Raw genomic sequence first — 12033 nt, forward strand, 5'->3', positions numbered from 1 at the left:
CTCGAGGCTCTAACACGTGTTCCTCAAAGGAGAGGCATCAGCCACAAAGGAGCACATTACATCTCTCTTCCTTTCTGAGGTAAGTCAACCTGGGTACATGCTGTAGGGAGAGTGGGCATTGTGTTCTAGTGCACCTGGATCTTCCACTGTTAAGCTCCACTCCTGAAGGAAGCCAGGGAAGACGTCAGGAAGAGATGGGGGTCCACTTAAGCAAAACATGGAGTCACAGACTGACTCAGAAGCAGGCCGAGTAGACAGCTCTGGACACAGTGCCGAGAGCCTTTCAGCCATCCTTGAGAGTAGAGTACTTCAGAGACATTTCAGTGATATTTGATTAAATATCACACCGTAACATAAAGGCAAAGAGTTTATGTAAATTATATAATCAGCATATGCTACAAAGCAGAGATTAAGGGCTCTGGGACAGTAGGGAGGACTAGCTCACTTTTGCAGAATTAGGAAGATGGGGAGAGTTCAGTGTGGTCCTTAGTCAACCTGAAACCTCCATACACCATTCTCTAGGGTTGGAAAGGCTGCTACAAAGACAGGAAACCCCAAGGGAGGATTTGCTCACTGCATTCTCCCTTGCTGTGTATGGAGGAAAATAGCTTTGGAACCCCCATGTGAATAATTCTTTTTTTCTCCCTATGCACTCTCTCAGAATGCTCCAAGAGAGTTTAGCTTTCCAAGCCAGAAGATTCTCAGCACAGCCAAGTAGGCCTAGATTTGCTGTATTACAAATCCCTGTCTTAATCCCAAAAGGCAATCTCTGCTTTATGACTGAGTACAGATCTGCTTCCTCTATTGAGAAGTTCTTGTTCTCTAGAAGCCTCTAGCAGCCTCATCATTTTCTTTGTATCCTCTCAAACAACAAAAAAAAAAAAAGAGAGAGAGAGAATCGTCAGGTAAGATGCCTGTTCAAGACGCTTAAAATATCTCCACACTAAAATAATACAATTATTCCCAAACAGTATCCTCTCATTTACTTCTAAGGAGTCACAGATCTGTCACTGAGAGCTCTATATTTATTTATGACTAATCAAACTTTAACTTTTCATGAGCATTTGTCCTTGGGGAAGTAGCATGCAATGGGTAGACTGGAGATGAATATTCACTTCAAGGGAAAGAGACACAGATGTGTATAACGGACTTTTGGACTCAGAGTGAGAGGGAGAGGGTGGGATGATTTGGGAGAATGACATTCTAACATGTATACTATCATGTGAATTGAATCGCCAGTCTATGTCTGACGCAGGATGCAGCATGCTTGGGGCTGGTGCATGGGGATAACCCAGAAAGATGTTATGGGGAGGGAGGTGGGAGGGGGGTTCATGTTTGGGAATGCATGTAAGAATTAAAGATTTTAAAATTTAAAAAATAAAAAACTAAAAAAAATAAAATAAAATAAAAATAAAATAAAAATAAAAAAAATAAATAAAAATAAAAAAATAAAAAAAAAAAAATAAAAAAAACAAAAGTGGTCTCAGTATCCTGATAACCCCTTCTTTGGTGACTACATCAAAAGGTAACAACATCCTGAAACAATATCTCAGAGCATCACTTTGAGGACATGCCAGGAGGGAAAATGGCCATACCCTTTGGAGTACTCTGCTCACAACTGTTCTTTATTCCAATATATTTGGCGTTACCTTCTGGTGAGTAAGGCAGCTGTTTTGCGCAAGGATGTAATAAGGTTGATTGCTGGACTCTGACATTATAATCTGAAAGAGAATGCTTCGAAATTCTTACTTACATTTTTATTTAAATGTTTCATTTTACTATGTTTATATATCTGTGTCTATAGAGAAAGATACAATGAAGTGTGATTAAAAAAAAAAAAAAAGGCCCTGAGCCAAAGGGCAGGGGCCTTAACTTGCCCATCTGTTAATGCAAATTATGAGACCTAATTCATAGGGATGACGTGTGTGGATGACTGGGTGAAATAACATGTGAAAATGACTGGCAATAAGCCTTCACCACGGTGTACCACAAAAATTCAGAACTTTTAATAAAATTTTTTTTACCATATATTTGAGTGGGTAATTAACTTTTGTGTCCTTTTTAGAGATGTCATGTGGGGAAGTCTGGCTTCAAGGATTGAAGAGCTTAGTTTTTTCCCATATCTGTCATGAATTCTTGGGCAATTTATAAGATAATGGGAAGGGGTTAAAAGATCTCTTTAAAATTCCAGCATTTCTTGAAATTTCCTAATATCACACACAAAGATAAACTTGAAATGGATTAAAGACCTAAACATAAGACCAGAAACTATAAAACTCTTAGATGAAAATATAGGCAGAACACTGTATGATATAAATCATAGCAAGGTTCTTTATGACCCACCTCCTAGAATAATAGAAATAAAAACAAAGATAAACAAGTGGGACCTAATTAAACTTAAAAGCTTTTGCACAGCAAAGGAAGCCCTAAGCAAGGTGAAAAGACAACTCTCAGAATGGGAGAAAATATTAGCAAATGAAACAACTGACAAAAGATTAAGTTCCAAAATATACAAGCAGTTCATACAATGCCAGAAAAACAAACAACTCAATCAAAAAGTGGCAAAAAACCTAAACAGACATTTCTCCAAAGAAGACACAGAGATGGCTAATAAACACATGAGATGGTCAACATCACACATTATTAGAGAAATACAAACCAAAACTACAGTGAGATATCACTTCACATTGGCCAGAATGGCCATCATCAAAAAATCCACAAAGAACAAGTACTGGAGAGGGTGTGGAGAAAAGGGAACGTTCCTGCACTGCTGGTGGGAATGTGAATTGATACAGTCACTATAGAAGACAGTATGGAGATTCTTTTTTTAAAAATCTAGGGATAAAATCACCATACAACCCAGCAAGACCACTTCTAGGCATATGCCTTGAGGAAACCAAAACGGAAAAAGACAAATGTACCTCAGTGTTCACTGTAGCACTATTATTTACAACAGCTAGAACATGGAAGGAATCTAAATGCCCCTTGACAGATGAATGGATAAAGAAGCTGTGGTATATATATATATTTATATATGCATGTATGTGTGTGTGTGTGTACAGACAACGGAGTACTACTCAGTCATTAAAAGAAATGCATCTGAGTCACTTCTAATGAAGTGATGAACCCAGAGCCTATTAGAGAGAGTGAAATAAGTCAGAGAAAAGCAAATATCGTACATTAACACATGTATATGGAATCTATAAAGATGGTACTGATGAGCCTATTTGCAGGGCAGTAATGGAGATGGTTCTTCCCTGGTGGCTCAGAGGTTAAAGCGTCTGCCTGCAATGTGGGAGACCTGGGTTCAATCCCTGGGTCAGGAAGATCCCCTGGAGAAGGAAATGGCAACCCACTCCAGTATTCTTGCCTGGAGAATCCCATGGACAGAGGAGCCTGGTGGGCTACAGTCCATAGGGTCGCAAAGAGTCGGGCATGACTGAGCGACCTTACTACTTTACTAATGGAGATGCAGACATAGAGAACAGACTTATGGACAAGGGCAGGGGAACATAAGGAGAGGGTGAGATGAATGGAGAGAGCAGCATGCGAGTATGTACATTACCATATGTAAACAGACACCCAATGGAGATTTGCTGTACAACTCAGGGAATTCAAACTGGGACCCTGTAATAACCTAGAGGGGTGGGGAAGGGTGAGAGGTGGCAGGGAGATTCAAGAGGGAGGGAACATATGTACACCTATGATTTATTTCTGTTGATGTATGACAGAAATCAAACCACTATTGTAAAGCAATCAATCAATTAAACATAGATAATTATAAAAAATTTTCTAGCATTTCTTAATTTCTTTTCATATACTGGCTGTCAACTCTGAACCTTCTCAAGCCCAGGCTAATTAGTTAATCAAACCAATTATCTGGTACACTGGACTGGTAGTGATGCGTCTGTAGAGCCCTCTACTGATTATCTACCAGGAGTAAAAGAGTTATCCCACATTTTAAGAAAATGAATGAAGATATGTACAAATGAAACAATGTTTTCATTGTTGTAAGCTTTCTTGGTACTCCATTAGAACTACATTCTGTCAACACATTAAGGCTCTATGACTTATCAGACACTAGATTCTGTAACTATTTTCATTTGTTATGGTTTCAGGCCCTCCACGCTGGTGGCCACCACATGGAAATATTAAGGTAATCTTCTTCCAAATTTCCTAGGAACGAAACTCGAATCTGAGTTTTCTTTGGAATTACTGTCTTAGAACTTTACTGAGCAAGTGATGTTCTTCAAGGTTCAGACACATGAAAGCGGCAGGTGCTGTAGGTAGAGGAGCCCACAGGAGTAATCCCAGCTGGACCCAAGCTGAGACTTGGTCACGGGTACACTGCGGAACCCTCCGCGGTGCCTGGAAAATGCTTGTGGGCGCGGGCAGTTGCCAGGAGGCATGGCAGGTTCTTACACACCCACAGACTTGAGCATTGCATGGTTTCTTCTCCAGAGGGGACTGCAGTGGGATGAAGAGTATGCTCCTAACTGCCCTATAAGCTGCAGAGAATGCCTAGTTGTGAATGGCAAACGGCAACCCTGAGATATAGACTGAGGATATGTGAAGGAACAGCCTATCTCTGAACAGAGCCTCAGATTCTGTTTCCAACTTGTATGAGGGCAAAGTGATGGAGGTACCTTTTTCATTTTCAGCTATACTTCTGAGCACTGAATATATTGTGAGGTAAAAATAAGTGCTTACTTAATAAATGGGGGAAATGGAGAAATGAAAGATTGTTTTGGTTTTCTGATGTGGATTAGTGTTCCTGTACTCCTTCATTTTGAGAGCATTTGCACTTCAAGCTTTAGCCTCACTAGTACATTTTAAATTTTACTTCTTAAAAAAAATGCATTCATGAGTTGACTGGTGACAGAGATGCTTTGAGGGCAGTTTAGCCTTCAGGGGACTCATAGACCAGAGTGCTGAACCTGTCAGGAGCTATAACTCCAGCCAAAGAGTCTGTAGAATCAGTCCAGGATTTACACTTTAGTCTCACAGAGTTCAGTCCTAGAGTTTTCCTCTTCTGAAGGTTGCTGGTAAGAATAGTCCTTCACTTGTCCATTAATTTACAAACAAAAATAAACTTACTCATTCTTTCTCAGTTTCTTCAAGAAATATTTATCATCTGTGCTGTGCCCTAGGATACAATACTGAGGGGAAAAAGGCATATTCTCTTCTCTCATGAAGCTTACAAATAGCCAGAAAACAGAAAGAGAAGGACTGTTATTTGTAGTAAATTTTGTAAATAAAATAGGATGGTACAACAGAGAATATCTATTGAAAGCAGAGATACTACAGTCAGCAATGTGATCAGTGAAGGCTTCTTGGGCACGGGGATATCAGATGTGAACGCAGAAAAGGAGTCACCCAGGCAGAGAGCAGTGAGGAGGATTTACCTCCTTGAGTCCCTGGCGACTTGTGAGGTTGGAACAGAGTGAAGGAGCAGCTTCACCACTGCACAACAGATGAGTGCATAGTCCACGCACCATGAACAGGCTCATATTCTCTTTAGAATAGGAGGAACATGCACATCCTACTGTAAAGAGGGGGAGAGAAAGCTGTATTTACAGATGGTACTAGCTACTCTTGCTATTATTTGATTATATTCATTCTGTTTGAACTATTTTATATCTTATTTACTTTGCACATATTTAAGGGCAATGATTAAGTGCCAATATATGTGCTGCTTACATAAAGATTAGTCTAATCAGACACAGACTTAACCGTTATGGGCTTAGAGTTCTTTGCGGTGTGCAGTTAGTCAATTATACAAATGCTTTATTGTACACTGATTAGAGGTATTAAGGAAAATGGAAAGTTGGAATTGTATTTTGAGAAATACCTCTGAGAAACTAGGTCATAATCTGAGCTCTGAAGGTAGAATGAGTTTGTTCTTGTTTGGTTGTGTCTGACTGTTTGCAACCCCATGGACTATAGCCTGCCAGGCTCCTTTGTTGATGGGATTTCCCCAAGTAAGAATACTGGAGTCGGTTGCCATTTCCTTCTCCGGGGGATCTTCCCAACCCAGGGATCTAACCTGCATCTCCTGAACTGGTGGGCAAATTCCTTACCAATGAGCCAAGTGGGAAGCCCTAGAATCAGTTTAGGTTTAAGGAAAAAGAGAATACATTTGATGGGGTGGTTGTGACAAACCACAAGACTCTGAGATGGAGGGGTGATGGAGCATTTGAAGCAAAAAAAAAAAAAAAAAACAGGGGAATGGCAAAGAGCAAGGTGGTACAAGGCAATGTTGGAAAAGTCAGGAGGTGACAGATCCATAGGGTCTTTCAGCCCATACTAAGAAGAAATTCTTTATGTGCAGCAAAATGCAATTAAAAGAGCTTAATGAAACAGTGGAAACAGTATCAGACTTTATTTTTTGGGGCTCCAAAATCACTGCAGATGGTGACTGCAGCCATGAAATTAAAAGACGCTTACTCCTTGGAAGAAAAGTTATGATCAACCTAGATAGCATATTCAAAAGCAGAGACATTACTTTGCCGACTAAGGTCCATCTAGTCAAGGCTGTGGTTTTCCCAGTAGTCATGTATGGATGTGAGAGTTGGACTGTGAAGAAGGCTGAGCACCGAAGAATTGATGCTTTTGAACTGTAGTGTTGGAGAAGACTCTTGCGAGTCCCTTGGACTGCAAGGAGATCCAACCAGTCCATTCTGAAGGAGATCAGCCCTGGGATTTCTTTGGAGGGAATGATGCTAAAGCTGAAGCTCTAGTACTTTGGCCACCTCATGCGAAGAGTTGACTCATTGGAAAAGACTCTGATGCTGGGAGGGATTGGGGGCAGGAGGAGAAGGGGGCAACAGAGGATGAGATGGCTGGATGGCATCACGGACTCGATGGATGTGAGTCTGAGTGAACTCCGGGAGTTGGTGATGGACAGGGAGGCCTGGCGTGCTGCAATTCATGGAGTCGCAGAGAGTCAGACACGACTGAGCGACTGAACTGAACTGAATGACAGGATTCTGTGTGCAGGTCAAGAAGCAACAGTTAGAACTGGACATGGAACAACAGACTGGCTCCAAATTGGAAAAAGAGTATGTCAAGGCTGTATATTGTCACCCTGCTTATTTAACTTGTATGCAGAATACATCATGCATAATGCTGGGCTGGATGAAGCACAAGCTGGAATCAAGATTTCTGGGAGAAATATCAATAATCTCAGTTATGCAGATGACACCACCTGATGGCAGAAAGGAAAGAAGAACTAAAAAGCCTCTTGATGAAAGTGAAAGAGGAGAGTGAAAAAGTTGGCTTTAAACTCAACATTCAGAAAATGAAGATCATGGCATCTGGTCCCATCACTTCATGGCAAATAGATGGGAAAACAATGGAAAAAGTAATAGGCTTTATTTTGGGGGGCTCCAAAATCACTGCAGATGGTGACTGTAGTCATGAAATGAAAAGACACTTGCTCCTTGGAAGGAAAGTTTTGCCCAACCTAGACAGCATATTGAAAAGCAGAGATATTACTTTGTCAACAAAGGTCTGTCTCGTCAAGGTTATGGTTTTTCTAGTAGTCATGTATGGATGTGAGAGTTGCACCATAAAGAAAGCTGAGTACCAAAGAACTGATGCTTTTGAACTCTGGTGTTGGAGAAGACTCTTGAGAGTCCCTTGGACTGCAAGGAGATCAAACCAGTCCATCCTAAAGGAAATCAGTCCTGAATATTCACTGGAAGGACTGATGCTGAAGCTGAAACTCCAATACTTTGGCCACCTAATATGAAGAACTGACTCATTAGAAAAGACCCTGATACTGGGTAAGATTGAAGGCAAAAGGAGAAGGGGATGACAGAGGATGAGATGGTTGGATGGCATCACCAAATTCGAAGGACATGAGTTTGAGCAAGTTGCAGAAGTTGGTAATGGACAGGGAAGCCTGGCATGCTGCAGTCCATAGGGTTGCAAAGAGTCAGACATGACCGAGTAACTGAACTGAGAAGCTAAATTTCCCAAATCTGTCCTGTTTACACACACTCTCATTTCCCATATATAGCAGGCCTCCTTTCTCTATTCCTTTCAGAAGATCCTGACAAGGAGGGGATCACGCTGTTAGCTGAAAGGACATACCTAGGTTTTCGTCTGCTTGCTTTGTGAAAGTGGAGCTGGAGAGCTGCTGTCAGACTGGGTTATGATCCTACGTTTAAATTTTCCTAGTAAAGTCCAGAGGTCTCTATGAGTATGATTCTAATTGTATCATTCTTTTCAACTCAATTTCAGGTGAAATGTCCATATGAGAAAGTAGACTTCAGTTGGTTCCAGGAAACAGTGAACCCCTATCCTGGTTTATATCAACCCATCTGTGGCAACAATTTGATAACCTATGACAACCCATGCATCTTGTGTGTTGTGAGTATGTGAGTACTACTGGGAGAAAAGAACAACAAAAAGCTTAGTCCAAGGCAATTACTATCAACCTCTTCTACGAATTACAACAGCTATGAAGCCAGGAATTTGCTCCAGTATGCTCAGATAATAATCAGCCCCCACTCAGGAGAACATGTGGTAACACAAAGCCCACTTGAGTAGAAAGCAGACTCGCTGTACTCAGGAGTGTTTGCTGGGCTCTTCTCTCAGCCCTCACATTCCCATAAGCCAACTGATAGATTTATTTTCACTTGAAGCTTCAAATATCCCTTTGAGTCCTTGAAATACTTTGGTTTTAAGATAAGTTGTAGTTTCCTTCTTTCACATATCTTCAATCTCATGTGTCTGAAATTCTGAGCTAGGATAAGGTGACCATAAAGTTTGGGTCCTTTGGTAAAGAGTCAGTGTTCAGTCTTTGGATTTATGGGACATGATTAGCAGTGATTAGACTCTGAGTTCTCATAAAACGTGGGGCTTCAGAACTGATCTCTGTGTAAGATACTCCAGTTTTCAGGGAGAAAAACTCTTCCCACAGCATCAGACTGGAGGCTTCTGTTCAATACTAATTTTGCAATTTTCACAAAGGGCAATGGCAGGAATATGTAAACTCTAGGCCATCCCCACTAATGAGGAATTCAGCCCAAGTGTAAGAGTATTGATAGAATAAGTTGAAGACTGATACGCCTCATATATCACAAGCTCAGGCCTGATTAAATCACTTATTTTCAGAGAAATTATAGTATAGGGCATAATGTCTTCAGTGGCATCTTAGCATGATGGGAAGATAACAGAGTAGCGAATCCAATAACCTGGATTTTGTCTGTAGTCAATATCCTTTATGCTTTTAGTTTCCTCAAATACAAAATAAGGGTGACAGATAATTTTATAAGTATTTTTATAGTTCTGAAAATTCTATTAATAAAATACTTATTCTGATTCTTTCTTTAGGAAATCTCGGGGGAAAATTAGATTTCTACATGATGGGCAATGCTAGTTGAGTGGACTTGGAAGTGAAAAGAAGAACTTTCATTTTCTTTCCATTGAGAAAATCCTTCTCCTGCAACTCACCCCCTCCTTGCGTGTGTTCTTAGTGACAGAAAACTGCTCCCACTGAGCTTATATCAGATAGTTAGAGTCCTTCTTTGGACCTCTCCCCTCATTGATTCATTGCCTTCCATATTCACCATAATAAATAAACATTTCTGAAAGTCTCATTTAACTTGGGTGCCAGATCTGTGTCTCAAGTCTCAGAAGCAGAACACAATGAACATTTGAGCCAAAGGTCAATAACAAACATGGAGCGTAATCAGATCTCTGATACTGTAAACCATGGGGTAATCTATGTGAAGGCTCCTGGTTGTTTTCCAAGAACACAACAGAAATTTCTTCCATATTTCTTTGGCATTAAAAAAAATTAATATGAAAAATGGGGTGTTGTGCTCTTCATGGCCATTCCTGTTGCCTCCTTTCCACATTAAACAATCTCACTTTCAGACTCAGCCTTGAAGCAGAGTCATTCATGCACATCTGGCTTAGGTAGGCAGGGCCCTATAATTTCACCACCCCTCTCTTTTCTTCATAGAAGGAGGTCTACATTAATAGTATCCATGAATGTCCCATTGATCATTGGTCTTTTCTTAAGTCCTCTTGACACATTTTAACCTCTGAAACATATGGGGACATTGTTCTTTGGTTTCAATCCTTTCTCTCTATCTGCCTCTCTCTCTTTCACACAGACACACATGCACACTTAATACAGAAAAAAGACTAATATACACTCTCTTTCCCTCAGCAGCTTGCTCCCTATTGGCCTGGAAAACAGTATCTCTTTTGACTCTGAATATCCTATAAGATTATTACCAGATTATTTATATGTCTGTTGGCTCTCTGACCTTAACTACCATGCTGATTACATGGGGACACGTGGGCCCAGTAAAAAGGAACCAATCACCTTAGGTCTGTCATCTTTTAAATAGGAAAAGCAAATAGCTCTGGGGAAAATCAGAGAGTCTCTACCTTTACAGAGTATCAGTTTCTACTGCTCTGACTCCTGGGCTATACAGGAACACCAAGAACTCCAGGCAGGATTATTTTCCAACACTATTGCTTTGATTTCATGTTCATAAATCTTTTCTTCTGTAGTCATCGATCTGCAATTAATACCATTCTGTAGCTTTTTCATCTCATTTTAATTTTTATCTCCACAAGTTTGATTTATATCTTCCATGTTTATAACTTTTAAAATATCTGGTATGCAGTTACAATAACTATTTTTATGACTTTATCTTCTAATTCTATTATCTGTGTCCATTCTGAGTTGGCTACTTCTCGTTATAGGTAATAGGATATTAGACATTATGAATTTTACATTGCTTGGTTCTAAATACTTTGGTATTTTCAGAATTATTCTTGAGCTTTGTTTGAGATATAGCTCAGTTACTTGGAAATACTATGATCCTCTGAAATTTTGCTTTTTAGAGTTAGATGGGGTCAGTGCAGTATTCATTAAGTGGGCTCATTACTTCTCATTACTGAGGCAAGACACTGTGGAGGACTCTACTCAAGGCACCGTGGATTATAAGGCTTTCTGGTCTGGCTAATAGGAGCAAGCACCATTACCAGCCCTGTATGCGACCAGGCTCTGTTATCACTAATCCTCTTTGGCAGTTATTTCTTGGCCCTGGGTAGTTTCCTCACACATCAGTAATCTGATGTGCTTTCTGTCCAACTCTCCAGGGCTGTGGTCCCACAGGCTACAGCCAATTTGGTCTCTCTCCTCTCTGCTCTATCTTCCCAAGTCAGGTAATCCACCTGCCCTACCAGAGTTCCTCTTTCCTCTTCCTAAGATCTCGCACAATGCAGAAACCAAGGCCAACCACAGAGCTTGCCGTATTTGGTTCCCATCTCTCAGGTTTCAGCACTCTTCTTTGCCTGACTAGACAGTGTCATTGTTTCATATATTTTGTCTAATTTTTGTCTTTTCAGGTAGACCGTGTAACTGGTTTCTCTTACTCTATATTACCTGAAAGTAAAGTCAGGTGTATTTTTATCTTCATGTTTTACTCGGAAAGCATCTAAAGCCTAGAATACAATGTCATTATTTTACTTTTTCTAAGGATTCTGAAGCATAAGTTTGTCCTCTGTAATACAATTTCCCCCACACCCCAGTGAATAATACATTTACTTAAATTTGCTACATACAACAGCAAAAAGAACTTTCATAATAGTATTTTTTCTGTCATTTGATAGTAGACATTTTCAAAAAAAATTAAAGAAGCTCAGCATATTTATCTAAATATAAGACTTCCTTACTTTCAGGGAAATCCCTAAAAGATGATGATTTCCATAAATTACCATTGTCAACATAAAAGGGTCTTCCTTGCATTGACAACCACTGCCTGTGTCATTTTGCTCGCCACCTCTGGAAGGTGTTTTGAATTTTGACTTTCTTCTATATGGTTCCCTTATTTTTTATCCTCTAATTGTTGGTCAGTCCTTGCTATTTTCTCTTTACCTATCCCCACTTCCTCTGTTTGATGATCTCCACTGCCTATATAATTATTGCTCACATATTCATACCATGAGACTGTACCCATTTTCTTGGTATCATATACTAACATCTTAATTTCACTGGCTCAG

The 12033-nt window shown here is 40.1% G+C and overlaps 1 protein-coding gene across 1 annotated transcript; it reads left to right on the top strand.

Annotated features, from left to right (window-relative positions):
• Nucleotides 1-9613, top strand: SPINK14 (serine peptidase inhibitor Kazal type 14 (putative)). The gene is made up of 5 exons (XM_042251024.1): nucleotides 1-79; nucleotides 1526-1655; nucleotides 4119-4156; nucleotides 8248-8376; nucleotides 9343-9613. Exons 2-5 carry the CDS (start codon nucleotides 1571-1573, stop codon nucleotides 9361-9363), a joined length of 273 nt encoding a protein of 90 aa, XP_042106958.1. The 5' UTR covers nucleotides 1-79; nucleotides 1526-1570; the 3' UTR covers nucleotides 9364-9613.
• The last annotated feature ends 2420 nt before the right edge of the window (nucleotides 9614-12033 follow it).

Source organism: Ovis aries, chromosome 5 (genome assembly GCF_016772045.2).
Source record: "Ovis aries strain OAR_USU_Benz2616 breed Rambouillet chromosome 5, ARS-UI_Ramb_v3.0, whole genome shotgun sequence".
Classification (NCBI taxonomy): domain Eukaryota; kingdom Metazoa; phylum Chordata; class Mammalia; order Artiodactyla; family Bovidae; genus Ovis; species Ovis aries.

What these genes read in the sequence shown, in the direction of transcription:
- SPINK14 (XM_042251024.1), top strand. Translation starts at nt 1,571, where the DNA reads ATGCCAGGAGGGAAAATGGCCATACCCTTTGGAGTACTCTGCTCACAA. An exon ending in ATATTTGGCGTTACCTTCTG is followed by an intron (nt 1,656 to 4,118) that starts GTGAGTAAGGCA and finishes TTATGGTTTCAG; the next exon opens with GCCCTCCACGCTGGTGGCCA. An exon ending in CACCACATGGAAATATTAAG is followed by an intron (nt 4,157 to 8,247) that starts GTAATCTTCTTC and finishes ACTCAATTTCAG; the next exon opens with GTGAAATGTCCATATGAGAA.